Consider the following 26,893-nt stretch of genomic DNA (forward strand, 5'->3'; position numbering starts at 1 on the left):
GCATCGAATGGTCTCATCAGCAGCGGCACGAAATAAAATAATCCATCAATACACCGATAACACTTTAAATCCCAATCCAGCTTCTCCCGCATCGTCCCAAGGTCACACACTAATTAATAAATGCTAACACCCACCAATAACAATACATAACCGCAATGCACATATAAGTATCAACGCATACACCACAACACCCAATCAGCTGGCGGCGGAAGGCACGGGCTGAAGCTCAAGTAAGGCAAGCCAGGGTGAAGGAGGGAGAGGAGAGGAAGAAGCGGACGAAAAAATGGGCGCCATTATTTTTTTAAATTTTTTGACCGTTTTTTTTTTGCTCCGCCGCCCGAACTGTCCGAACTGTCCGAACTGCCCGAACTGCGCGACCCAGCGCAGAAATCGCTGAAGAACAGCGCGGGAGACCAGGCCAAATCTGCGCTGGCCAGCGCAGATTTTGGTGCGTTTTCTGCGCTGGAAACTGCTCGAATTTGCGCAGCGGGTTACTTTTACCTCAATTTGCTTATCCACGGCGGTTAAAACAGGCGTTCAAAAATGCTGCTTGGGTTTGCGCTAGACAGACGTTACTTGTAACGCTAGCGTAACGTAGAGGGCTGAGCGTTACTTTTCCAAAATAATTCATTATGCGATCTATGAGCTCCCAGGGTGTTTGTCCTGGATAGTAACTGGGAAACATTTTAATGATAACGGAAGCTGGGGAACAATTACCAAATGTACAAACCAAAATGTAAGCATCGCTAGCGGAGCATCGCTAAGTCAGTATCCCAAGAAAATATATAGCATTCAGTTAACAGCATAGATTTTGGAGGTGGAGTTAATTTCTTCATGTTCATAGCACCCTGATAGCATTTCTTGCAGAAAGTATTTGGTGGGTATGAGTTAAATCGAATTAAACAGTTTTGAAGAGTTAAACAATCGGTTTGATCTGATACCGGTAGGAACATTTTCATATCATTTGGATAAAACAATTTTTCGCAATCTGGTATAACGTAAATAACATCATTTATGAAAATGATAAAAAGAATAGGGCCTAGAATACTGCCTTGTGGAACCCCGGATGAAATATTCACTGTAATTTGTCTTACACTTAAATTACAGGAGAGCCAATGAACAAGCGCCCTATTTATTCCGTAGCTTGATAGTTTTGAAATTAGCGTTGAGTGATTTACGGAGTCAAAGGCAGCATTGGCACCGTTAGCTGTTATAATAAACTCACAAACCTCATGAAAACGGTGTAGCTTTTTTCGCCCAATCCTTCTTTTGAATAATTATCACAAGTATCAATGAACGAAGCGCATGTGTAGCGGCGATTATTGCTTCAAGAGGATGAGCGGCTTGCCCTGAAGAATAAAATAATTTTAATTCGAGACTATAAAATAAATTAATAAATTAATAAGTAAATAAAAATTCAATATTTTAACAAACACTTCAATCGTCGCTTTTATGTACGCTTCAAACGCATGCACATACGTTTAAAAGGCACATTTACAAAACGCCATTTCATGTAAATGCACTGAATATACAGCAGTGTGAGTGCTTGTTATGCGAGTAAAATGTTATACGCACACCATTCGAAGCCATCATAGACATTTTTTCTCTCAAATAAAACATTTTAATGTTGCGAAAGACACAGCTCTTGAGTAATGTATTGTGGTCCTGAAAAGGACCGTTTGATTTGAGACTCCACATGGAAGTTTTATAGAGATAAATTTAACCTCCAAAACCGTACAGAGTGCGGCCCTGACGCTTCAGAGCATACACCACATCCATAGCGGTGACGGTCTTACGCTTGGCGTGTTCAGTGTAAGTGACCGCATCACGAATCACATTCTCCAGAAATACTTTCAGGACGCCACGGGTTTCCTCGTAGATGAGGCCGGAGATACGTTTCACTCCTCCGCGACGAGCCAAACGGCGGATGGCGGGCTTGGTAATGCCCTGGATGTTATCCCGCAGCACTTTTCGGTGACGCTTGGCTCCTCCTTTACCCAGACCTTTTCCTCCCTTTCCTCTTCCAGTCATGATGAGCACAGGATTGTACGTTCACGATGTTCACACTTCAAATTGACGATCACGAATGAGCGTTTTCGAGCTCAACGTCCCTATTTCTACTTTTTCATCCACGCATTCCCTCTTGCTCTTAAGATGAGAGAAAACAAGGGTTGGCAAGCGTATGAATAAAGCTGTTGTTCGAGCAGTTTCATCATTTAACGTTCAACTTTTGTCAAATAAACAAGTTCGCTCCGTGCTCAACGAAACCTACGCTCCCGAAGTGAAATGGCTCGTACCAAGCAAACCGCTCGTAAATCGACTGGAGGTAAGGCTCCTCGCAAGCAGCTGGCCACCAAGGCTGCTCGTAAAAGTGCCCCGGCCACCGGAGGAGTGAAGAAGCCGCATCGTTACCGTCCGGGAACGGTGGCCCTCCGAGAAATCCGTCGCTACCAGAAGTCAACTGAGCTGCTCATCCGCAAGCTGCCCTTCCAGCGCTTGGTGCGTGAGATCGCCCAGGACTTCAAGACTGATCTCCGCTTCCAGAGCTCAGCCGTCATGGCGCTGCAGGAAGCCAGCGAGGCGTATCTGGTTGGTCTGTTTGAAGACACGAATCTGTGCGCCATCCACGCCAAGCGCGTCACCATCATGCCCAAGGACATCCAGCTGGCCCGTCGCATCCGCGGAGAGCGTGCCTAAATCGTCCATGCATCCGGAAGCGGTCCCTGTCTAAACGGGGCATTTCCTTCTCAAAACGGTCCTTTTCAGGACCACCAATACTGTTGAACATTCCAAGAATTTTCTTTCGATTGCTATTATGAAATTGTACATACGAATGCAAGTCTTCACGTATGTCGTTTTGTTATAACGAGGAAAGTGTGAAAAGGGGGAAAATTTGTTTTAAATAATCAATGTTATGGGAGGTATTTTAACTTTTTCTTGTCAAAGTTTCGCTTTTTAATAGGGCATCTGAGGATTTTGACTATATTGATCAATACTTTATTACCATCTATATAACCTATGACTATTATACCAACATCGCTGCTTACAACAAACTACGAACGAATAGTATGACTATATATTTTACAACAAATGTTCAACTCAAACAGCTTAACTGATGCTTATACAAACGTGAATTAAAATGCTCAAGAAGACGACCCTTCAATACTTATAAGCAAGTTTAAAATCGAACAAATCTATTACAACATTTGACTCACGACACATAAGCTGCTATTGGTTGCTTTGTCGATAAATTATCCTCGTATGCGCGAGGAAAATTTAATTTAAAAAAATGATTGTCATACAACGAGCGAAACGACTTTTATTCATAATTCATGATACACGAAACTCCATTTTCAATCTCACCTCGCAAAACGCTTCCAATCAGTGCGGACTTTTTTCATGTTTTTTTTTTTAACGTACTAAGGTTCTATTTAACATTAATATTTACAATGAACAACGCAGAACTTTAATGTCAATCACAGCATCATTGTTTCCAATACAAAGTTCGCAAACAAACTTAGGATATGGCTGCGTTTACCTGCACTAATGCCATTTAGTACAGGCAAACGCAACAAACTGAACAATAACGTTGACGTAGACGGACACCCTGAAATCAAAGCGCTAATTCGCTGGTGCAGATGAAACGAAGGATAATTCTTTGTTTGAATGCGGTTTGTGGTCCTGAAAAGGACCGATTTGAGAGAGGTTCATGAAAAGAAGCCAATCATTTCAGTGGCTTACTTCGAACTGGTGTACTTTGTGACAGCCTTCGTTCCTTCGGAGACGGCGTGCTTGGCAAGCTCACCAGGCAGCAGCAGACGAACAGCGGTTTGGATTTCGCGGGACGTGATCGTCGAACGCTTGTTGTAGTGCGCCAAGCGGGATGCCTCAGCAGCAATGCGTTCGAAGATATCGTTGACGAAGCTGTTCATGATGCTCATGGCCTTCGAAGAGATGCCAGTATCCGGGTGGACTTGCTTCAACACTTTGTAGATGTAAATAGCGTAGCTTTCCTTGCGGGTCTTGCGCTTCTTTTTCTTGTCGGACTTGGAAATATTTTTCTGGGCCTTGCCAGACTTCTTCGCAGCTTTTCCACTGGTTTTGGGTGCCATTTCGACGGAAAAATTCACTCAACACTGGGACACGATGTGTATGATTCCACGGGTGATTGCGTTCTAGAAAAATTCCGAGCTCTCCGATCGCTTATAACGGACTGTGAGAGAGAATACGTATCGTGCAGCTCGAAAAATTCCAAACGAGTATCGGGCAGCACGAATAAGCTGCTATATAAGCATCGGTAGGGTCTAAATTCATTTTATTCCGTAAAGACCCTTCTCAAAGAGAACATCGTGTTGTTCGTGATCCCTTACAAACGTACCTCAATCAAATCTAACCATGTCTGGCCGTGGAAAGGGAGGAAAGGTAAAGGGAAAGGCAAAGTCCCGTTCCAACCGTGCCGGTCTTCAGTTCCCCGTTGGCCGTATTCATCGTCTCCTGCGCAAGGGTAACTATGCCGAGCGCGTCGGTGCCGGAGCACCCGTGTATCTGGCAGCCGTCATGGAATACTTGGCCGCTGAAGTGCTTGAGTTGGCCGGAAACGCTGCCCGTGACAACAAGAAGACGCGCATCATCCCGCGTCATCTGCAGCTGGCCATCCGCAACGACGAGGAGTTGAACAAGCTGCTGTCCGGAGTAACCATCGCTCAGGGTGGTGTGCTGCCCAACATTCAGGCCGTGCTGCTGCCCAAGAAGACCGAAAAGAAGGCTTAAACGGTGTGACAAAGCTTCCTTCATCTCAAACCCAAAACCGTCCTTTTCAGGGCGACAAATAACTTTGCCAAAGACATTTTATTCGATTTATGCTGTTATGGGAGAACCAGAAGGAAAAAAAATCCAGATATATCAAGAACCGTGCTTGAAACTGTGTACAAAATGTAAATGAAAAAATGTGCCGTCCTTTGGCACAAAAAGCATCCCTTAATATTTTCAATTCTGTAACCTCTCACTACGAATTCTACAAAATGCAGCATATCATAAGCGATGCATAAGATTTTCCAGGAAGGTTGGATTTACCATATAAATGCAACCAGTGATACCTGCGTGTTGACCTTTTTCTGAAAACAGTAAAGGACACTTTTACCTGATTTATCGTTAACCACGGGAAAATGTTGAAAGGGTCGATTGTCGAAAAATGTTGTGCGTTTAGGTAGCCTTAGGTTCTCACAAAAGTTTGGCTTTCAATATATCGGGAAACGTTGATAATGGCTTTAAAAAAGTTGGACCAAAAATTAGGAAGGTTCGAATAAACAACCATTGTTGACGCTTCGCTTGGATGTCAAATGATAACTTGACGAAAGTGAGTTTCGTCAAGTGAGAATGAGCACGGTAGGAAATGATGAGTAGCGGGTGAGTTGCCACTCGCGTGAGTTGCAATCATAGAAAAATTATAAATAGGGCAACATAATGAATACACTTTCTCTTGCACTTTGGAAATTCAACACACAGCGGTAAATATTCAGCCCACGCAAAATCATCCGAAACGTTCGCGATTGTTCAACCATACTTATTAATGTTTCCCTTCACCCTTCATCTTAATCACCAGTTACCCAAATTTGTGAAGCATTTTAAAGTGTTTCGTTGTTTGAAACAATAAAATGATTTGCAATGTAGGAATACCTATAAAATACAAAGTATTGAAATGCCCTAACGCATATGCAACTCCACATTCAATAACGCCGTCTAGTGGTGATCAAAGTCCCTGCAACCAGTAGTAACGCCATCTAAATAATTGGTTAAAGTAAGGCTCAGTGATCTACGTTACATATGAGAAGGGTTACATGCCTTTTAAAATTCCCAAGCAGTATTTTTTACAGGTTTTGTCATCTTCGCGACCGACCACTGTACATTACTTAAATAAATTTTTTAAACATGTCGTTGAATATCTAAGCTATTTGCTTAAGAAAAAATCGATATTAAGAAGATTAAATTCTTTAATTACAAGTAAAACACAGATTTATTATTTTTCATTCATGCACTATTATTTAAGCAAAATAGTCTTTCAGCTTTAAGTTCTTGAAATCTTTTAAGCTTTAAGTGGGAGTTACATTGCCAAAGAAAGAATTATAAAATGTTGAGAGTAAATTTAAATAACTTAAACATATGAAATAAATTTATTGCCTAATAAGTTTACATAAGTTTACTACAACCGCTTTGCGGTCTTGGCCTGCCTCAGGAGTGTCCGAAACCGTTCACGGTCTCGCGTCTTTGTCTGCCAGTCCGTTACCCCGGTTATCCTTGTGGACGGCCTAAAAAGACTTTACGGGCTGGGTCGTCCGATTCCATGCGTACAACATGGCCAGCCCACCGGAGCCTGGCGAGCTTGATACGCTGTACGACAGTGAGGTCGCCGTACATCTCGTATAGCTCGTCATTATAGCGGCCCCTCCATTGTCCTTCCACACATACGGGGCCAATTATCCTTCTGAGCATCTTCCTCTCGAACGCGGCTAAGAGGGTTTCGTCAGATTTGGACAGTGTCCATGTCTCTAAGGCGTATGTGAGTACTGGTACTATATAGGTACTATATAGTCCCAGCTTCGTCCGTCGCGACAGGTTCTTTGAGGTGAACTGATTTTTCAGGCTGTAGAATGACTGGTTGGCAGCCAGCATCCTTGCGCGTAACTCAACTTCTATGCTGTTGTCGTTGCTGACCTTTGACCCCAGATAGGTGAATTCTGGGACGACTTCAAACGTGCGTTCACCTATCTGTACATCACGCCTACGTAGATTCTGATTATTTATTGGTAGGCCCGCTGATGTTGCCACCATCAGTTTGGTCTTTGCCTCGTTTATCTGCAATCCGAGGCTCTCTGCCGCCTGCACGATCCCTTGGTAGGCTTCTGCTACATAGGAGAGCCGCAGACCAATGATGTCTATATCATCAGCGTATGCCAGGATCTGGGTTGACTTATAGAAGATGGTTCCCGTAGTCTCTACCCTCGTGTCGCGGATGGCCCTCTCTAGCGCCAAGTTGAATAGGAGGCAGGCAAGCCCGTCCCCCTGGCGCAGACCCTTGGTGGTAGTAAAAGGTCCTGAGAGTTTTCCATCCACCCTCACCTGGCATGTGACGTTGGTCATAGTCATTCTAACTAGCCTTATCAGTTTGGCCGGGATTCCAAATGAGTTCATAGCGTCGTACAGTTTTACCCTGGCTATGCTATCGTATGTGGCTTTGAAGTCCATGAAGAGATGGTATCTGTCGTTTCTGTATTCAGCCATCTTCTCCAAGATCTGCCGCATGGTGCAGATCTGATCAGTGGTTGATTTTCCGTTTCGGAATCCTCTTTGATAGTTTCCGACTATCTCTTCGACGTGCGGGACAAGGCGATCCTGAAGGATCAGGGATAATATTTTATAGGCGGTATTCAACACCGTAATACCCCTGTAGTTGTTGCAGTCCAACCTATCTCCCTTCTTGTATATGGGGTAGATGATGCCGAGATTCCAGTCACAAGGCATCGATTCGCTATCCCACACCTCAGTAACAATTTGATGAATCGCGTTTTCTAGTCGCGCCCCTCCATTTTTGACCAGTTCGGCTGCAATTCCGTCAGTTCCGGGTGCCTTGTTATTTTTCAGCCGACGGATAGCCTTTCGTGTTTCTTCTATGCTAGGTGGCAGTAGCATGACACTATCTGCTAGTGGCGCTTCTAGCTGTTCGTTAAACTGGTCGTTGAGTAATTCATCAAAGTACTGAGCCCACCGCGAGAGGACCTCTGGCTGGTTACTGACCAGATCTCCATCCTTGTTGCGACAGCAGGTAACCTTAGGTACAACGTTGTTTCGGTGACCTGCTATCGCTTGGTAAAACTTTCGTGTCCGTTCGTACGCCTCTCTGGTTTTTTCGAGTTCCCGCATTTTTTGCTCTTCCAAAGCATGCTTCTTGGAGCGGTGAACTCGTTTCTCTTCGCGTCTGAGCCGTGAATATTCCTCTGCGCATGCCCGCGTTCTATGCCGTTGCTGCATTGCTCGGTATGCAGTATTCTTACGTTCGGTCACTTGTCTGCATTCATCGTCGAACCAGCCAGATTTGGTGTTGCCACGACGTGGTGGGAGTATATTTCTTGCACAGTTTATTATTTTTGTTTTTAGAGCGTTCCACCTCTCGCTCGTAGTTTCATATCTGTTTTCTGGTAGTAGAGACTCGTCTAAAGCAGCTTTGAATTCCTGTTGGACAGTAATGTCCCTTAGAGAGTCCGTGTTGAGCCGAGGCTGCGTGTTTTCTCCGCCCCCATCGGCGCGGGGGCGGGTGATTCTACCACGTATCACTAAGCCAACCAAGTAGTGATCGGAATTGATATTGGCTCCTCGATATGTTCTGACATTTAACAGACTCGACTGTCGGCGGCGGCTTATTAACACGTGGTCGATCTGGTTGAAGAATTCTCCCTCAGGGTGCGCCCATGTGACCTTGTGGATTTTCTTGCGCGCAAATTTGGTACTTCTTACAACCAGATTGTTCGCTGCGGCGAACTGGACCAATCTACTACCATTATCGTTACTGTGCTCATGCAGACTGTGACAGTCAGTGTATTGGCGGTACATTGGCTCCCTACCGACTTTTGCATTGAAGTCCCCCAGGATGATTATGAGGTCATGTCTGGGGCACGCATCTATAGTTCTAGCAAGGCGGCCGTAAAAAGGTCCTTCTCCTCTTCCTCTTTCTCTTCGATAGGGGCGTGAACGTTTATGAGGCTTGTTACGAACAGAGTTGAGCGGCACTGACAGTGTAGGATGGCTAGAGCTATGCCATAGGTTTGAGAGATCGGAAGCGTGAAATATTAGTGAAGGATAATCGGCCAAAACGATAGAAAAAGGTTTGATGGAAACAGAATGGCGGTAAACCGAAAGATTATAAATAGGAGCGAATGCTATACGAACGTTCTTTTCGGATCGAATCTCTGGGTAAATAGATTTTAATTTTGGCGCTCGCCTCAAGCTGCCTAAAATAAGTCTACGGCTTGCAGAAGTTTGAACAACATCCGAAAGCAGTTATAACATTCCAAAATTAAATCTGTAGTTGTGAAGAAACCCGTTGAGTATTTGTTTGTGAGTGCAGTTCAACGGAAAATGTTCGGTGTTATGTCCATCCAGCAGAAGGAAACCCGAGAGGTTGCCAGTTCGGTGGTGAGGCAGGAGAGTGACCAAGTTGAAGCGGTCGTGCCGCGAAGCAACAAAGTCGTTGGTGGAATGGCGAGCGGAGGTTTTCCGACTGCGGAAGGGTTATTGAACACGGAATCGAGCACGACACAGCCGAACGGCCCACGGAACGAGGCGGATTTGCGATCACCGTTGCCCAACTCAATGGCGGAGTGCATTGCGACGCCAGAGGAGTCAGTTTTGTTGATTGAAGAGGAGTTAGCAGAAAATCATGTGACGGAAAAACGCACCGCCGTTCCTACGGCACACCATTCTCGGCGTGCCGAGATTTTAAGAAAGAGAGTTGAAGTGGAGAAGCAGCAGTTGAAGTTGAGACAGATGGAACTGGAGTTGATAGAGCTTGAAGATGCAGGCTACACAGAAGCCAGTGAGCGCGATGGCGCAGCGCAACGGGTTAAAGCAAAAGAATGGCTGTCCGCTACCGATCACTGCGGCGCAAACTCGGCTCCGGGTATGGTACCTCCTACTCCATGTTTCGCTAGCACCGCCAACCCACCACGAATGTTATATCACGATCATCCCCAGGTTCCTGATTATATTACCTGAAGAAAGTACCATGATGAGGCTCATAGAAGAACTTCCTTCCAAATGCCGCCGAATTATCGCTCTAGAACTTACGCTGGCACCACCATATATTCAAGCGCTAACCTCACACAATCGCAAATTTCGGCCCGACAAGGTGCTGTTGGAAAAGAACTACCGGTATTCAGTGGTGCGGTGGAAGAGTGGCCGATGTTCATTCGGATGTTTGAGCGATCGACGGAGTTATGTGGTTTTTCGGAGGCAGAAAACTTACTACGGCTTCAGCGAGCGTTGATCGGAGAGGCTAAAGAAAGTGTTGGACATTTGCTGCTATTTCACCTGCTGAATTCACCCACCAGCGATTCGTGCACCTCAAACCGCCTACTGGAACACACACACACGACAATTGGCAATTCGATACGGTCACCACAAACGTCATCGGGAGAAGGTTCATCGGGCGTACAAATCTAGTGCAAGTTGTGCAAAGGAACGTGTCAATCTTTATCTAACTGCAGTGCGTTTTTGCAGTTTTCGGTGGCAGCACGCAGAGCGTTCGTTCACTCAAGGCAACTTTGCATGAAGTGTCTAGTTGCCCACCAGACACCTTGTCTTATAACTGCTCTTTGCGGAATGGATGGGTGCGAAGCTGTGCACCATGCTCTGTTACACGACGGTTGACAGTTGACTTCTAGTTACGAGCACTTAAAGGGCCTTACAGGGTATGAGTCGATCATACGCCACCATCCAGCCACGAATTCTTATAGGAATTGATAATTGTCATGTGACCAGACCACTCAATAGCGTTGAAAGAAGGTATAACGAGCCCGTTGCTTCCAAAATTCGGCTAGGATGGGTTATATACGGTTCCTGTCCAATCGCCAAGAACGTCCCAGGCGCGACATACTCGAACTTTCATGTGCGCTCGTGTGATGGAGTAAGTGAAGAGCTACAAAATAAAGCGTTGAAGAAGCATTCTGCACTAGAAACCATCAGAGCCGAAAGACCGTCTCAGGAGAGGCGGCGTAGAGAAGATGCAATGTTGAAGCAACAGGAGCTAACGGATGCAGATAACACTTTGGTTAAGCAGATCGAACCGGGAGCATACTCACGTGATAGCTGTAGTTCCATGCGTCAAACTGAGATCGTTCATTCCAGGCATAGCGATTCGGAGAAGGACAGTTCGCTTCACACCGTCCTCGACGGCCGAGGGCTACTGGTAGTGGATGGGCGTTTGATCAACGCCAGTGCACGCAACCCGCCAACGAGTAGTCGAATCAAATTGCTTTCAAAACATCGTGGTACACTTATATTAATCCAAGAGTTTTGTGATCGTTTCAGGCACCGCAACGATATTCCTATCATCAACGAAGTCCGTCCGCGCTTCAGAATACCGCGGTTGCCGAAAACGTGTGCGGATGCCTCCCAAGCCTGTCGAATCTACCGCATTCGGGCCAAGCTCGATCCCCCGATGAAGGAAAGTCAACTGGATCCCGGAACTTTGATGAGACAGCGAGCATTCGTGAACATTGCGATCGTCCACGTCAGGCTTATAAGCGCTTCGATAGGACGACGCACAGAGAAGCGGCGGGGCGTATGGTACATGTGCGTTACGGTCAGAGCGGTACACTCGGGAGCAGCGCCGTCACTCTCCACCGGCCACGGAATAAACAGTACGGAAGCAGCCCGCGAGTTGATGGAAGGGGTTGCCGAGGTTGATTACGAAGCGCTTATGATGGAGTTCTTCGTTCCGGTGTAAAGTGGCCGTTTAACCGTGTCGGCCAGCCTCCCGGCCGATCGATGAAGACGATAGTTGTTGATGAATACTTACCACGTAACTTCGGGTAAGTCTAAAATAAGTCTACGGCTTGCAGAAGTTTGAACAACATCCGAAAGCATTGCCTTGACATCTTCTTCTTCTTCATTAGCAGCTTGGCTTTCAGTGACTTATTGTTAAGAATAGCAGGATAGTCAGTCCTACGTATGGGAGCACGGTCTATTCGGGGCTTGAACCCATGATGGGCGTGTTGTTAAGTCGTTCGAGAATGATTACTTGAAATCTATGATTACGGATTTCAGCCGAGGACCTACGGCGGAACCCGTTCCGAGCACGCGGTGGCGGTCGTGGCAGCTGTAATAAATGTCGTAGCATTGCTTACCACGCCTGTTGTGCACACCGTTCCCTAGCCACCGAATCTCTTGTAGAGCTACGAGGTCTATGCTCAGTGGGGCTAGGGCATCATCAAGTTTTTTCAAGGCTCCGGCTTCGCTAAGAGTGCGTACGTTCCATGAGCCCATTTTGATCGTTGTCCGGGGGTATTGCGTTGGGTCGGTATCGTTAGGTCAGTTTCGTAACTCTCTGTTGCTTTCCGTAGTGTGTTGTTCCGTGAGACTGGGTGACTGGCCCTGCGCTCACGTGGCCGTTTTATTTAACGTCGGGTTGCCCCCTCGACGTTCAGGCACCCAGTTTCCCGGGATACCCACCCCCCTCCGTCCAAGGGGTTGGATCTAGCCCGTGTACCCAAGCTAGGATATATGGAGGCACATGTTACCACTCTGCACGACGAGGACGTGTCGGAATAGAAGTTGGATGGGAGAGCCTATATTATCCCTCGGAGGGCTTCGGATCCCATCCCATTGCAGAGCAATCAATGTTACTATTCTTTAAAAAAGATGCCTGATCCTCTTTTTATTTGTGTTGAATATTATTATTTTCTGATTATTGCATAAAAATAATCAATATTGAGATATGATTTAATATCTATCAATTTGCTTATCCACGACGATTAAACCAGGCGTTCAAAAATGCTGCTTGGGTTTGCGCTAGACAGACGTTTCTTGTAACGCTAGCGTAACGTAGAGGGCTGAGCGTTACTTTTCCCAAATAATTCATTATGCGATCTATGAGGTCCCAGGGTGTTTGTCCTGGATAATAACTGGGAAACATTTTAATGATAACGGAAGCTGGGGAACAATTACCAAATGTACAAACCAAAATGTAAGCATCGCTAGCGGAGCATCGCTAAGTCAGTATACCAAATGAAGTCAGTATCCCAAGAAAATATATAGCATTCAGTTAACAGCATAGATTTTGGAGGTGGAGTTAATTTCTTCATGTTCATAGCACCCTGATAGCAAATCTTGCAGAAAGTATTTGGTGGGTAAGAGTTAAATCGAATTAAACAGTTTTGAAGAGTTAAACAATCGGTTTGATCTGATACCGGTAGGAACATTTTCATATCATTTGCATAAAACAATTTTTCGCAATCTGGTATAACGTAAATAACATCATTTATCAAAATGATAAAAAGAATAGGGCCTAGAATACTGCCTTGTGGAACCCCGGATGAAATATTCACTTTAATTTGTCTTACACTTAAATTACAGGAGAGCCAATGAGCAAGCGCCCTATTTATTCCGTAGCTTGATAGTTTTGAAATTAGCGTTGAGTGATTTACGGAGTCAAAGGCAGCATTGGCACCGTTAGCTGTTATAATAAACTCACAAACCTCATGAAAACGGTGTAGCTTTTTTTCGCCCAATCCTTCTTTTGAATAATTATCACAAGTATCAATGAACGAAGCGCATGTGTAGCGGCGATTATTGCTTCAAGAGGATGAGCGGCTTGCCCTGAAAAATAGAATAATTTTAATTCGACACTATAAAATAAATTCATAAATTAATAAGTAAATAAAAATTCAATATTTTAACAAACACTTCAATCGTCGCTTTTATGTACGCTTCAAACGCATGCACATACGTTTAAAAGGCACATTTACAAAACGCCATTTCATGTAAATGCACTGAATATACAGCAGTGTGAGTGCTTGTTATGCGAGTAAAATGTTATACGCACACCATTCGAAGCCATCATAGACATTTTTTCTCTCAAATAAAACATTTTAATGTTGCGAAAGACACAGCTCTTGAGTAATGTATTGTGGTCCTGAAAAGGACCGTTTGATTTGAGACTCCACATGGAAGTTTTATAGAGATAAATTTAACCTCCAAAACCGTACAGAGTGCGGCCCTGACGCTTCAGAGCATACACCACATCCATAGCGGTGACGGTCTTACGCTTGGCGTGTTCAGTGTAAGTGACCGCATCACGAATCACATTCTCCAGAAATACTTTCAGGACGCCACGGGTTTCCTCGTAGATGAGACCGGAGATACGTTTCACTCCTCCGCGCCGAGCCAAACGGCGGATGGCGGGCTTGGTAATGCCCTGGATGTTATCCCGCAGCACTTTTCGGTGACGCTTGGCTCCTCCTTTACCCAGACCTTTTCCTCCCTTTCCTCTTCCAGTCATGATGAGCACAGGATTGTACGTTCACGATGTTCACACTTCAAATTGACGATCACGAATGAGCGTTTTCGAGCTCAACGTCCCTATTTATACTTTTTCATCCACACATTCCCTCTTGCTCTTAAGATGAGAGAAAATGAGGGTTGGCAAGCGCATAAAAAGAGCTCTTGTTCGAGCAGTTTCATCATTTAACGTTCAACTTTTGTCAAATAAACAAGTTCGCTCCGTGCTCAACGAAACCTACGCTCCCGAAGTGAAATGGCTCGTACCAAGCAAACCGCTCGTAAATCGACTGGAGGTAAGGCTCCTCGCAAGCAGCTGGCCACCAAGGCTGCTCGTAAAAGTGCCCCGGCCACCGGAGGAGTGAAGAAGCCGCATCGTTACCGTCCGGGAACGGTGGCCCTCCGAGAAATCCGTCGCTACCAGAAGTCGACCGAGCTGCTCATCCGCAAGCTGCCCTTCCAGCGCTTGGTGCGTGAGATCGCCCAGGACTTCAAGACTGATCTCCGCTTCCAGAGCTCAGCCGTCATGGCGCTGCAGGAAGCCAGCGAGGCGTATCTGGTTGGTCTGTTCGAAGACACGAATCTGTGCGCCATCCACGCCAAGCGCGTCACCATCATGCCCAAGGACATCCAGCTGGCCCGTCGCATCCGCGGAGAGCGTGCCTAAATCGTCCATGCATCCGGAAGCGGTCCCTGTCTAAACGGGGCATTTCCTTCTCAAAACGGTCCTTTTCAGGACCACCAATACTGTTGAACATTCCAAGAATTTTCTTTCGATTGCTATTATGAAATTGTACATACGAATGCAAGTCTTCACGTATGTCGTTTTGTTATAACGAGGAAAGTGTGAAAAGGGGGAAAATTTGTTTTAAATAATCAATGTTATGGGAGGTATTTTAACTTTTTCTTGTCAAAGTTTCGCTTTTTAATAGGGCATCTGAGGATTTTGACTATATTGATCAATACTTTATTACCATCTATATTACCTATGACTATTATACCAACATCGCTGCTTACAACAAACTACGAACGAATAGTATGACTATATATTTTACAACAAATGTTCAACTCAAACAGCTTAACTGATGCTTATACAAACGTGAATTAAAATGCTCAAGAAGACGACCCTTCAATACTTATAAGCAAGTTTAAAATCGAACAAATCTATTACAACATTTGACTCACGACACATAAGCTGCTATTGGTTGCTTTGTCGATAAATTATCCTCGTATGCGCGAGGAAAATTTAATTTAAAAAAATGATTGTCATACAACGAGCGAAACGACTTTTATTCATAATTCATGATACACGAAACTCCATTTTCAATCTCACCTCGCAAAACGCTTCCAATCAGTGCGGACTTTTTTCATGTTTTTTTTTTTAACGTACTAAGGTTCTATTTAACATTAATATTTACAATGAACAACGCAGAACTTTAATGTCAATCACAGCATCATTGTTTCCAATACAAAGTTCGCAAACAAACTTAGGATATGGCTGCGTTTACCTGCACTAATGCCATTTAGTACAGGCAAACGCAACAAACTGAACAATTACGTTGACGTAGACGGACACCCTGAAATCAAAGCGCTAATTCGCTGGTGCAGATGAAACGAAGGATAATTCTTTGTTTGAATGCGGTTTGTGGTCCTGAAAAGGACCGATTTGAGAGAGGTTCATGAAAAGAAGCCAATCATTTCAGTGGCTTACTTCGAACTGGTGTACTTTGTGACAGCCTTCGTTCCTTCGGAGACGGCGTGCTTGGCAAGCTCACCAGGCAGCAGCAGACGAACAGCGGTTTGGATTTCGCGGGACGTGATCGTCGAACGCTTGTTGTAGTGCGCCAAGCGGGATGCCTCAGCAGCAATGCGTTCGAAGATATCGTTGACGAAGCTGTTCATGATGCTCATGGCCTTCGAAGAGATGCCAGTATCCGGGTGGACTTGCTTCAACACTTTGTAGATGTAAATAGCGTAGCTTTCCTTGCGGGTCTTGCGCTTCTTTTTCTTGTCGGACTTGGAAATATTTTTCTGGGCCTTGCCAGACTTCTTCGCAGCTTTTCCACTGGTTTTGGGTGCCATTTCGACGGAAAAATTCACTCAACACTGGGACACGATGTGTATGATTCCACGGGTGATTGCGTTCTAGAAAAATTCCGAGCTCTCCGATCGCTTATAACGGACTGTGAGAGAGAATACGTATCGTGCAGCTCGAAAAATTCCAAACGAGTATCGGGCAGCACGAATAAGCTGCTATATAAGCATCGGTAGGGTCTAAATTCATTTTATTCCGTAAAGACCCTTCTCAAAGAGAACATCGTGTTGTTCGTGATCCCTTACAAACGTACCTCAATCAAATCTAACCATGTCTGGCCGTGGAAAGGGAGGAAAGGTAAAGGGAAAGGCAAAGTCCCGTTCCAACCGTGCCGGTCTTCAGTTCCCCGTTGGCCGTATTCATCGTCTCCTGCGCAAGGGTAACTATGCCGAGCGCGTCGGTGCCGGAGCACCCGTGTATCTGGCAGCCGTCATGGAATACTTGGCCGCTGAAGTGCTTGAGTTGGCCGGAAACGCTGCCCGTGACAACAAGAAGACGCGCATCATCCCGCGTCATCTGCAGCTGGCCATCCGCAACGACGAGGAGTTGAACAAGCTGCTGTCCGGAGTAACCATCGCTCAGGGTGGTGTGCTGCCCAACATTCAGGCCGTGCTGCTGCCCAAGAAGACCGAAAAGAAGGCTTAAACGGTGTGACAAAGCTTCCTTCATCTCAAACCCAAAACCGTCCTTTTCAGGGCGACAAATAACTTTGCCAAAGACATTTTATTCGATTTATGCTGTTATGGGAGAACCAGAAGGAAAAAAAATCCAGATATATCAAGAACCGTGCTTGAAACTGTGTACAAAATGTAAATGAAAAAATGTGCCGTCCTTTGGCACAAAAAGCATCCCTTAATATTTTCAATTCTGTAACCTCTCACTACGAATTCTACAAAATGCAGCATATCATAAGCGATGCATAAGATTTTCCAGGAAGGTTGGATTTACCATATAAATGCAACCAGTGATACCTGCGTGTTGACCTTTTTCTGAAAACAGTAAAGGACACTTTTACCTGATTTATCGTTAACCACGGGAAAATGTTGAAAGGGTCGATTGTCGAAAAATGTTGTGCGTTTAGGTAGCCTTAGGTTCTCACAAAAGTTTGGCTTTCAATATATCGGGAAACGTTGATAATGGCTTTAAAAAAGTTGGACCAAAAATTAGGAAGGTTCGAATAAACAACCATTGTTGACGCTTCGCTTGGATGTCAAATGATAACTTGACGAAAGTGAGTTTCGTCAAGTGAGAATGAGCACGGTAGGAAATGATGAGTAGCGGGTGAGTTGCCACTCGCGTGAGTTGCAATCATAGAAAAATTATAAATAGGGCAACATAATGAATACACTTTCTCTTGCACTTTGGAAATTCAACACACAGCGGTAAATATTCAGCCCACGCAAAATCATCCGAAACGTTCGCGATTGTTCAACCATACTTATTAATGTTTCCCTTCACCCTTCATCTTAATCACCAGTTACCCAAATTTGTGAAGCATTTTAAAGTGTTTCGTTGTTTGAAACAATAAAATGATTTGCAATGTAGGAATACCTATAAAATACAAAGTATTGAAATGCCCTAACGCATATGCAACTCCACATTCAATAACGCCGTCTAGTGGTGATCAAAGTCCCTGCAACCAGTAGTAACGCCATCTAAATAATTGGTTAAAGTAAGGCTCAGTGATCTACGTTACATATGAGAAGGGTTACATGCCTTTTAAAATTCCCAAGCAGTATTTTTTACAGGTTTTGTCATCTTCGCGACCGACCACTGTACATTACTTAAATAAATTTTTTAAACATGTCGTTGAATATCTAAGCTATTTGCTTAAGAAAAAATCGATATTAAGAAGATTAAATTCTTTAATTACAAGTAAAACACAGATTTATTATTTTTCATTCATGCACTATTATTTAAGCAAAATAGTCTTTCAGCTTTAAGTTCTTGAAATCTTTTAAGCTTTAAGTGGGAGTTACATTGCCAAAGAAAGAATTATAAAATGTTGAGAGTAAATTTAAATAACTTAAACATATGAAATAAATTTATTGCCTAATAAGTTTACATAAGTTTACTACAACCGCTTTGCGGTCTTGGCCTGCCTCAGGAGTGTCCGAAACCGTTCACGGTCTCGCGTCTTTGTCTGCCAGTCCGTTACCCCGGTTATCCTTGTGGACGGCCTAAAAAGACTTTACGGGCTGGGTCGTCCGATTCCATGCGTACAACATGGCCAGCCCACCGGAGCCTGGCGAGCTTGATACGCTGTACGACAGTGAGGTCGCCGTACATCTCGTATAGCTCGTCATTATAGCGGCCCCTCCATTGTCCTTCCACACATACGGGGCCAATTATCCTTCTGAGCATCTTCCTCTCGAACGCGGCTAAGAGGGTTTCGTCAGATTTGGACAGTGTCCATGTCTCTAAGGCGTATGTGAGTACTGGTACTATATAGGTACTATATAGTCCCAGCTTCGTCCGTCGCGACAGGTTCTTTGAGGTGAACTGATTTTTCAGGCTGTAGAATGACTGGTTGGCAGCCAGCATCCTTGCGCGTAACTCAACTTCTATGCTGTTGTCGTTGCTGACCTTTGACCCCAGATAGGTGAATTCTGGGACGACTTCAAACGTGCGTTCACCTATCTGTACATCACGCCTACGTAGATTCTGATTATTTATTGGTAGGCCCGCTGATGTTGCCACCATCAGTTTGGTCTTTGCCTCGTTTATCTGCAATCCGAGGCTCTCTGCCGCCTGCACGATCCCTTGGTAGGCTTCTGCTACATAGGAGAGCCGCAGACCAATGATGTCTATATCATCAGCGTATGCCAGGATCTGGGTTGACTTATAGAAGATGGTTCCCGTAGTCTCTACCCTCGTGTCGCGGATGGCCCTCTCTAGCGCCAAGTTGAATAGGAGGCAGGCAAGCCCGTCCCCCTGGCGCAGACCCTTGGTGGTAGTAAAAGGTCCTGAGAGTTTTCCATCCACCCTCACCTGGCATGTGACGTTGGTCATAGTCATTCTAACTAGCCTTATCAGTTTGGCCGGGATTCCAAATGAGTTCATAGCGTCGTACAGTTTTACCCTGGCTATGCTATCGTATGTGGCTTTGAAGTCCATGAAGAGATGGTATCTGTCGTTTCTGTATTCAGCCATCTTCTCCAAGATCTGCCGCATGGTGCAGATCTGATCAGTGGTTGATTTTCCGTTTCGGAATCCTCTTTGATAGTTTCCGACTATCTCTTCGACGTGCGGGACAAGGCGATCCTGAAGGATCAGGGATAATATTTTATAGGCGGTATTCAACACCGTAATACCCCTGTAGTTGTTGCAGTCCAACCTATCTCCCTTCTTGTATATGGGGTAGATGATGCCGAGATTCCAGTCACAAGGCATCGATTCGCTATCCCACACCTCAGTAACAATTTGATGAATCGCGTTTTCTAGTCGCGCCCCTCCATTTTTGACCAGTTCGGCTGCAATTCCGTCAGTTCCGGGTGCCTTGTTATTTTTCAGCCGACGGATAGCCTTTCGTGTTTCTTCTATGCTAGGTGGCAGTAGCATGACACTATCTGCTAGTGGCGCTTCTAGCTGTTCGTTAAACTGGTCGTTGAGTAATTCATCAAAGTACTGAGCCCACCGCGAGAGGACCTCTGGCTGGTTACTGACCAGATCTCCATCCTTGTTGCGACAGCAGGTAACCTTAGGTACAACGTTGTTTCGGTGACCTGCTATCGCTTGGTAAAACTTTCGTGTCCGTTCGTACGCCTCTCTGGTTTTTTCGAGTTCCCGCATTTTTTGCTCTTCCAAAGCATGCTTCTTGGAGCGGTGAACTCGTTTCTCTTCGCGTCTGAGCCGTGAATATTCCTCTGCGCATGCCCGCGTTCTATGCCGTTGCTGCATTGCTCGGTATGCAGTATTCTTACGTTCGGTCACTTGTCTGCATTCATCGTCGAACCAGCCAGATTTGGTGTTGCCACGACGTGGTGGGAGTATATTTCTTGCACAGTTTATTATTTTTGTTTTTAGAGCGTTCCACCTCTCGCTCGTAGTTTCATATCTGTTTTCTGGTAGTAGAGACTCGTCTAAAGCAGCTTTGAATTCCTGTTGGACAGTAATGTCCCTTAGAGAGTCCGTGTTGAGCCGAGGCTGCGTGTTTTCTCCGCCCCCATCGGCGCGGGGGCGGGTGATTCTACCACGTATCACTAAGCCAACCAAGTAGTGATCGGAATTGATATTGGCTCCTCGATATGTTCTGACATTTAACAGACTCGACTGTCGGCGGCGGCTTATTAACACGTGGTCGATCTGGTTGAAGAATTCTCCCTCAGGGTGCGCCCATGTGACCTTGTGGATTTTCTTGCGCGCAAATTTGGTACTTCTTACAACCAGATTGTTCGCTGCGGCGAACTGGACCAATCTACTACCATTATCGTTACTGTGCTCATGCAGACTGTGACAGTCAGTGTATTGGCGGTACATTGGCTCCCTACCGACTTTTGCATTGAAGTCCCCCAGGATGATTATGAGGTCATGTCTGGGGCACGCATCTATAGTTCTAGCAAGGCGGCCGTAAAAAGGTCCTTCTCCTCTTCCTCTTTCTCTTCGATAGGGGCGTGAACGTTTATGAGGCTTGTTACGAACAGAGTTGAGCGGCACTGACAGTGTAGGATGGCTAGAGCTATGCCATAGGTTTGAGAGATCGGAAGCGTGAAATATTAGTGAAGGATAATCGGCCAAAACGATAGAAAAAGGTTTGATGGAAACAGAATGGCGGTAAACCGAAAGATTATAAATAGGAGCGAATGCTATACGAACGTTCTTTTCGGATCGAATCTCTGGGTAAATAGATTTTAATTTTGGCGCTCGCCTCAAGCTGCCTAAAATAAGTCTACGGCTTGCAGAAGTTTGAACAACATCCGAAAGCAGTTATAACATTCCAAAATTAAATCTGTAGTTGTGAAGAAACCCGTTGAGTATTTGTTTGTGAGTGCAGTTCAACGGAAAATGTTCGGTGTTATGTCCATCCAGCAGAAGGAAACCCGAGAGGTTGCCAGTTCGGTGGTGAGGCAGGAGAGTGACCAAGTTGAAGCGGTCGTGCCGCGAAGCAACAAAGTCGTTGGTGGAATGGCGAGCGGAGGTTTTCCGACTGCGGAAGGGTTATTGAACACGGAATCGAGCACGACACAGCCGAACGGCCCACGGAACGAGGCGGATTTGCGATCACCGTTGCCCAACTCAATGGCGGAGTGCATTGCGACGCCAGAGGAGTCAGTTTTGTTGATTGAAGAGGAGTTAGCAGAAAATCATGTGACGGAAAAACGCACCGCCGTTCCTACGGCACACCATTCTCGGCGTGCCGAGATTTTAAGAAAGAGAGTTGAAGTGGAGAAGCAGCAGTTGAAGTTGAGACAGATGGAACTGGAGTTGATAGAGCTTGAAGATGCAGGCTACACAGAAGCCAGTGAGCGCGATGGCGCAGCGCAACGGGTTAAAGCAAAAGAATGGCTGTCCGCTACCGATCACTGCGGCGCAAACTCGGCTCCGGGTATGGTACCTCCTACTCCATGTTTCGCTAGCACCGCCAACCCACCACGAATGTTATATCACGATCATCCCCAGGTTCCTGATTATATTACCTGAAGAAAGTACCATGATGAGGCTCATAGAAGAACTTCCTTCCAAATGCCGCCGAATTATCGCTCTAGAACTTACGCTGGCACCACCATATATTCAAGCGCTAACCTCACACAATCGCCAATTTCGGCCCGACAAGGTGCTGTTGGAAAAGAACTACCGGTATTCAGTGGTGCGGTGGAAGAGTGGCCGATGTTCATTCGGATGTTTGAGCGATCGACGGAGTTATGTGGTTTTTCGGAGGCAGAAAACTTACTACGGCTTCAGCGAGCGTTGATCGGAGAGGCTAAAGAAAGTGTTGGACATTTGCTGCTATTTCACCTGCTGAATTCACCCACCAGCGATTCGTGCACCTCAAACCGCCTACTGGAACACACACACACGACAATTGGCAATTCGATACGGTCACCACAAACGTCATCGGGAGAAGGTTCATCGGGCGTACAAATCTAGTGCAAGTTGTGCAAAGGAACGTGTCAATCTTTATCTAACTGCAGTGCGTTTTTGCAGTTTTCGGTGGCAGCACGCAGAGCGTTCGTTCACTCAAGGCAACTTTGCATGAAGTGTCTAGTTGCCCACCAGACACCTTGTCTTATAACTGCTCTTTGCGGAATGGATGGGTGCGAAGCTGTGCACCATGCTCTGTTACACGACGGTTGACAGTTGACTTCTAGTTACGAGCACTTAAAGGGCCTTACAGGGTATGAGTCGATCATACGCCACCATCCAGCCACGAATTCTTATAGGAATTGATAATTGTCATGTGACCAGACCACTCAATAGCGTTGAAAGAAGGTATAACGAGCCCGTTGCTTCCAAAATTCGGCTAGGATGGGTTATATACGGTTCCTGTCCAATCGCCAAGAACGTCCCAGGCGCGACATACTCGAACTTTCATGTGCGCTCGTGTGATGGAGTAAGTGAAGAGCTACAAAATAAAGCGTTGAAGAAGCATTCTGCACTAGAAACCATCAGAGCCGAAAGACCGTCTCAGGAGAGGCGGCGTAGAGAAGATGCAATGTTGAAGCAACAGGAGCTAACGGATGCAGATAACACTTTGGTTAAGCAGATCGAACCGGGAGCATACTCACGTGATAGCTGTAGTTCCATGCGTCAAACTGAGATCGTTCATTCCAGGCATAGCGATTCGGAGAAGGACAGTTCGCTTCACACCGTCCTCGACGGCCGAGGGCTACTGGTAGTGGATGGGCGTTTGATCAACGCCAGTGCACGCAACCCGCCAACGAGTAGTCGAATCAAATTGCTTTCAAAACATCGTGGTACACTTATATTAATCCAAGAGTTTTGTGATCGTTTCAGGCACCGCAACGATATTCCTATCATCAACGAAGTCCGTCCGCGCTTCAGAATACCGCGGTTGCCGAAAACGTGTGCGGATGCCTCCCAAGCCTGTCGAATCTACCGCATTCGGGCCAAGCTCGATCCCCCGATGAAGGAAAGTCAACTGGATCCCGGAACTTTGATGAGACAGCGAGCATTCGTGAACATTGCGATCGTCCACGTCAGGCTTATAAGCGCTTCGATAGGACGACGCACAGAGAAGCGGCGGGGCGTATGGTACATGTGCGTTACGGTCAGAGCGGTACACTCGGGAGCAGCGCCGTCACTCTCCACCGGCCACGGAATAAACAGTACGGAAGCAGCCCGCGAGTTGATGGAAGGGGTTGCCGAGGTTGATTACGAAGCGCTTATGATGGAGTTCTTCGTTCCGGTGTAAAGTGGCCGTTTAACCGTGTCGGCCAGCCTCCCGGCCGATCGATGAAGACGATAGTTGTTGATGAATACTTACCACGTAACTTCGGGTAAGTCTAAAATAAGTCTACGGCTTGCAGAAGTTTGAACAACATCCGAAAGCATTGCCTTGACATCTTCTTCTTCTTCATTAGCAGCTTGGCTTTCAGTGACTTATTGTTAAGAATAGCAGGATAGTCAGTCCTACGTATGGGAGCACGGTCTATTCGGGGCTTGAACCCATGATGGGCGTGTTGTTAAGTCGTTCGAGAATGATTACTTGAAATCTATGATTACGGATTTCAGCCGAGGACCTACGGCGGAACCCGTTCCGAGCACGCGGTGGCGGTCGTGGCAGCTGTAATAAATGTCGTAGCATTGCTTACCACGCCTGTTGTGCACACCGTTCCCTAGCCACCGAATCTCTTGTAGAGCTACGAGGTCTATGCTCAGTGGGGCTAGGGCATCATCAAGTTTTTTCAAGGCTCCGGCTTCGCTAAGAGTGCGTACGTTCCATGAGCCCATTTTGATCGTTGTCCGGGGGTATTGCGTTGGGTCGGTATCGTTAGGTCAGTTTCGTAACTCTCTGTTGCTTTCCGTAGTGTGTTGTTCCGTGAGACTGGGTGACTGGCCCTGCGCTCACGTGGCCGTTTTATTTAACGTCGGGTTGCCCCCTCGACGTTCAGGCACCCAGTTTCCCGGGATACCCACCCCCCTCCGTCCAAGGGGTTGGATCTAGCCCGTGTACCCAAGCTAGGATATATGGAGGCACATGTTACCACTCTGCACGACGAGGACGTGTCGGAATAGAAGTTGGATGGGAGAGCCTATATTATCCCTCGGAGGGCTTCGGATCCCATCCCATTGCAGAGCAATCAATGTTACTATTCTTTAAAAAAGATGCCTGATCCTCTTTTTATTTGTGTTGAATATTATTATTTTCTGATTATTGCATAAAAATAATCAATATTGAGATATGATTTAATATCTATCAATTTGCTTATCCACGACGATTAAACCAGGCGTTCAAAAATGCTGCTTGGGTTTGCGCTAGACAGACGTTTCTTGTAACGCTAGCGTAACGTAGAGGGCTGAGCGTTACTTTTCCCAAATAATTCATTATGCGATCTATGAGGTCCCAGGGTGTTTGTCCTGGATAATAACTGGGAAACATTTTAATGATAACGGAAGCTGGGGAACAATTACCAAATGTACAAACCAAAATGTAAGCATCGCTAGCGGAGCATCGCTAAGTCAGTATACCAAATGAAGTCAGTATCCCAAGAAAATATATAGCATTCAGTTAACAGCATAGATTTTGGAGGTGGAGTTAATTTCTTCATGTTCATAGCACCCTGATAGCAAATCTTGCAGAAAGTATTTGGTGGGTAAGAGTTAAATCGAATTAAACAGTTTTGAAGAGTTAAACAATCGGTTTGATCTGATACCGGTAGGAACATTTTCATATCATTTGCATAAAACAATTTTTCGCAATCTGGTATAACGTAAATAACATCATTTATCAAAATGATAAAAAGAATAGGGCCTAGAATACTGCCTTGTGGAACCCCGGATGAAATATTCACTTTAATTTGTCTTACACTTAAATTACAGGAGAGCCAATGAGCAAGCGCCCTATTTATTCCGTAGCTTGATAGTTTTGAAATTAGCGTTGAGTGATTTACGGAGTCAAAGGCAGCATTGGCACCGTTAGCTGTTATAATAAACTCACAAACCTCATGAAAACGGTGTAGCTTTTTTTCGCCCAATCCTTCTTTTGAATAATTATCACAAGTATCAATGAACGAAGCGCATGTGTAGCGGCGATTATTGCTTCAAGAGGATGAGCGGCTTGCCCTGAAAAATAGAATAATTTTAATTCGACACTATAAAATAAATTCATAAATTAATAAGTAAATAAAAATTCAATATTTTAACAAACACTTCAATCGTCGCTTTTATGTACGCTTCAAACGCATGCACATACGTTTAAAAGGCACATTTACAAAACGCCATTTCATGTAAATGCACTGAATATACAGCAGTGTGAGTGCTTGTTATGCGAGTAAAATGTTATACGCACACCATTCGAAGCCATCATAGACATTTTTTCTCTCAAATAAAACATTTTAATGTTGCGAAAGACACAGCTCTTGAGTAATGTATTGTGGTCCTGAAAAGGACCGTTTGATTTGAGACTCCACATGGAAGTTTTATAGAGATAAATTTAACCTCCAAAACCGTACAGAGTGCGGCCCTGACGCTTCAGAGCATACACCACATCCATAGCGGTGACGGTCTTACGCTTGGCGTGTTCAGTGTAAGTGACCGCATCACGAATCACATTCTCCAGAAATACTTTCAGGACGCCACGGGTTTCCTCGTAGATGAGACCGGAGATACGTTTCACTCCTCCGCGCCGAGCCAAACGGCGGATGGCGGGCTTGGTAATGCCCTGGATGTTATCCCGCAGCACTTTTCGGTGACGCTTGGCTCCTCCTTTACCCAGACCTTTTCCTCCCTTTCCTCTTCCAGTCATGATGAGCACAGGATTGTACGTTCACGATGTTCACACTTCAAATTGACGATCACGAATGAGCGTTTTCGAGCTCAACGTCCCTATTTATACTTTTTCATCCACACATTCCCTCTTGCTCTTAAGATGAGAGAAAATGAGGGTTGGCAAGCGCATAAAAAGAGCTCTTGTTCGAGCAGTTTCCTCATTTAACGTTCAACTTTTGTCAAATAAACAAGTTCGCTCCGTGCTCAACGAAACCTACGCTCCCGAAGTGAAATGGCTCGTACCAAGCAAACCGCTCGTAAATCGACTGGAGGTAAGGCTCCTCGCAAGCAGCTGGCCACCAAGGCTGCTCGTAAAAGTGCCCCGGCCACCGGAGGAGTGAAGAAGCCGCATCGTTACCGTCCGGGAACGGTGGCCCTCCGAGAAATCCGTCGCTACCAGAAGTCGACCGAGCTGCTCATCCGCAAGCTGCCCTTCCAGCGCTTGGTGCGTGAGATCGCCCAGGACTTCAAGACTGATCTCCGCTTCCAGAGCTCAGCCGTCATGGCGCTGCAGGAAGCCAGCGAGGCGTATCTGGTTGGTCTGTTCGAAGACACGAATCTGTGCGCCATCCACGCCAAGCGCGTCACCATCATGCCCAAGGACATCCAGCTGGCCCGTCGCATCCGCGGAGAGCGTGCCTAAATCGTCCATGCATCCGGAAGCGGTCCCTGTCTAAACGGGGCATTTCCTTCTCAAAACGGTCCTTTTCAGGACCACCAATACTGTTGAACATTCCAAGAATTTTCTTTCGATTGCTATTATGAAATTGTACATACGAATGCAAGCCTTCACGCATGTCG

General features: G+C 45.7%; 8 protein-coding genes across 8 annotated transcripts; 4 read left to right on the forward strand and 4 right to left on the reverse strand.

Annotated features, from left to right (window-relative positions):
- Positions 1 to 1,650: 1,650 nt before the first annotated feature.
- LOC133392071 (uncharacterized) lies at positions 1,651 to 14,097 on the reverse strand. Its single transcript, XM_061650125.1, has 3 exons — positions 13,744 to 14,097; positions 3,742 to 4,087; positions 1,651 to 2,050 (listed from the first exon to the last, which is right to left on the reverse strand). The coding sequence occupies exons 1-3, from the start codon at positions 14,048 to 14,050 to the stop codon at positions 1,720 to 1,722; spliced, it is 984 nt and encodes a 327-aa protein (XP_061506109.1). The 5' UTR covers positions 14,051 to 14,097; the 3' UTR covers positions 1,651 to 1,719.
- On the forward strand, positions 2,225 to 3,298 carry LOC133392017 (histone H3). The gene has a single exon (XM_061649840.1). The coding sequence runs from the start codon at positions 2,287 to 2,289 to the stop codon at positions 2,695 to 2,697; it is 411 nt and encodes a 136-aa protein (XP_061505824.1). The 5' UTR covers positions 2,225 to 2,286; the 3' UTR covers positions 2,698 to 3,298.
- Positions 3,466 to 4,153, reverse strand: LOC133392043 (histone H2B). Its single transcript, XM_061649870.1, has one exon. It carries the CDS (start codon positions 4,110 to 4,112, stop codon positions 3,738 to 3,740), a length of 375 nt encoding a protein of 124 aa, XP_061505854.1. The 5' UTR covers positions 4,113 to 4,153; the 3' UTR covers positions 3,466 to 3,737.
- LOC133392057 (histone H2A) lies at positions 4,384 to 4,833 on the forward strand. The gene has a single exon (XM_061649885.1). It carries the CDS (start codon positions 4,396 to 4,398, stop codon positions 4,768 to 4,770), a length of 375 nt encoding a protein of 124 aa, XP_061505869.1. The 5' UTR covers positions 4,384 to 4,395; the 3' UTR covers positions 4,771 to 4,833.
- Positions 14,098 to 14,242: 145 nt separating the features above from the next.
- Positions 14,243 to 26,806, forward strand: LOC133392074 (uncharacterized). The gene is made up of 4 exons (XM_061650141.1): positions 14,243 to 14,713; positions 16,523 to 16,783; positions 25,779 to 25,850; positions 26,283 to 26,806. The coding sequence occupies exons 1-4, from the start codon at positions 14,306 to 14,308 to the stop codon at positions 26,733 to 26,735; spliced, it is 1,194 nt and encodes a 397-aa protein (XP_061506125.1). The 5' UTR covers positions 14,243 to 14,305; the 3' UTR covers positions 26,736 to 26,806.
- LOC133392044 (histone H2B) lies at positions 15,594 to 16,175 on the reverse strand. The gene has a single exon (XM_061649871.1). The coding sequence runs from the start codon at positions 16,129 to 16,131 to the stop codon at positions 15,757 to 15,759; it is 375 nt and encodes a 124-aa protein (XP_061505855.1). The 5' UTR covers positions 16,132 to 16,175; the 3' UTR covers positions 15,594 to 15,756.
- Positions 16,383 to 16,852, forward strand: LOC133392035 (histone H2A). The gene has a single exon (XM_061649860.1). It carries the CDS (start codon positions 16,415 to 16,417, stop codon positions 16,787 to 16,789), a length of 375 nt encoding a protein of 124 aa, XP_061505844.1. The 5' UTR covers positions 16,383 to 16,414; the 3' UTR covers positions 16,790 to 16,852.
- On the reverse strand, positions 25,689 to 26,120 carry LOC133392047 (histone H4). The gene has a single exon (XM_061649874.1). It carries the CDS (start codon positions 26,067 to 26,069, stop codon positions 25,758 to 25,760), a length of 312 nt encoding a protein of 103 aa, XP_061505858.1. The 5' UTR covers positions 26,070 to 26,120; the 3' UTR covers positions 25,689 to 25,757.
- Positions 26,807 to 26,893: the final 87 nt, after the last annotated feature.

The sequence above is a fragment of the Anopheles gambiae genome, chromosome 2, assembly GCF_943734735.2.
Source record: "Anopheles gambiae chromosome 2, idAnoGambNW_F1_1, whole genome shotgun sequence".
Classification (NCBI taxonomy): domain Eukaryota; kingdom Metazoa; phylum Arthropoda; class Insecta; order Diptera; family Culicidae; genus Anopheles; species Anopheles gambiae.

What these genes read in the sequence shown, in the direction of transcription:
- LOC133392017 (XM_061649840.1), top strand. Translation starts at nt 2,287, where the DNA reads ATGGCTCGTACCAAGCAAACCGCTCGTAAATCGACTGGAGGTAAGGCT.
- LOC133392043 (XM_061649870.1), bottom strand. Translation starts at nt 4,112, where the DNA reads ATGGCACCCAAAACCAGTGGAAAAGCTGCGAAGAAGTCTGGCAAGGCC.
- LOC133392057 (XM_061649885.1), top strand. Translation starts at nt 4,396, where the DNA reads ATGTCTGGCCGTGGAAAGGGAGGAAAGGTAAAGGGAAAGGCAAAGTCC.
- LOC133392071 (XM_061650125.1), bottom strand. Translation starts at nt 14,050, where the DNA reads ATGACTGGAAGAGGAAAGGGAGGAAAAGGTCTGGGTAAAGGAGGAGCC. An exon ending in CACTCTGTACGGTTTTGGAG is followed by an intron (nt 4,088 to 13,743) that starts GTTAAATTTATC and finishes CCAGTGGAAAAG; the next exon opens with CTGCGAAGAAGTCTGGCAAG. An exon ending in ACAAAGTACACCAGTTCGAA is followed by an intron (nt 2,051 to 3,741) that starts GTAAGCCACTGA and finishes AACATCGTGAAC; the next exon opens with GTACAATCCTGTGCTCATCA.
- LOC133392074 (XM_061650141.1), top strand. Translation starts at nt 14,306, where the DNA reads ATGGCTCGTACCAAGCAAACCGCTCGTAAATCGACTGGAGGTAAGGCT. An exon ending in CCAAGAAGACCGAAAAGAAG is followed by an intron (nt 16,784 to 25,778) that starts GCTTAAACGGTG and finishes AAAACCGTACAG; the next exon opens with AGTGCGGCCCTGACGCTTCA. An exon ending in TTACGCTTGGCGTGTTCAGT is followed by an intron (nt 25,851 to 26,282) that starts GTAAGTGACCGC and finishes GTCAAATAAACA; the next exon opens with AGTTCGCTCCGTGCTCAACG.
- LOC133392044 (XM_061649871.1), bottom strand. Translation starts at nt 16,131, where the DNA reads ATGGCACCCAAAACCAGTGGAAAAGCTGCGAAGAAGTCTGGCAAGGCC.
- LOC133392035 (XM_061649860.1), top strand. Translation starts at nt 16,415, where the DNA reads ATGTCTGGCCGTGGAAAGGGAGGAAAGGTAAAGGGAAAGGCAAAGTCC.
- LOC133392047 (XM_061649874.1), bottom strand. Translation starts at nt 26,069, where the DNA reads ATGACTGGAAGAGGAAAGGGAGGAAAAGGTCTGGGTAAAGGAGGAGCC.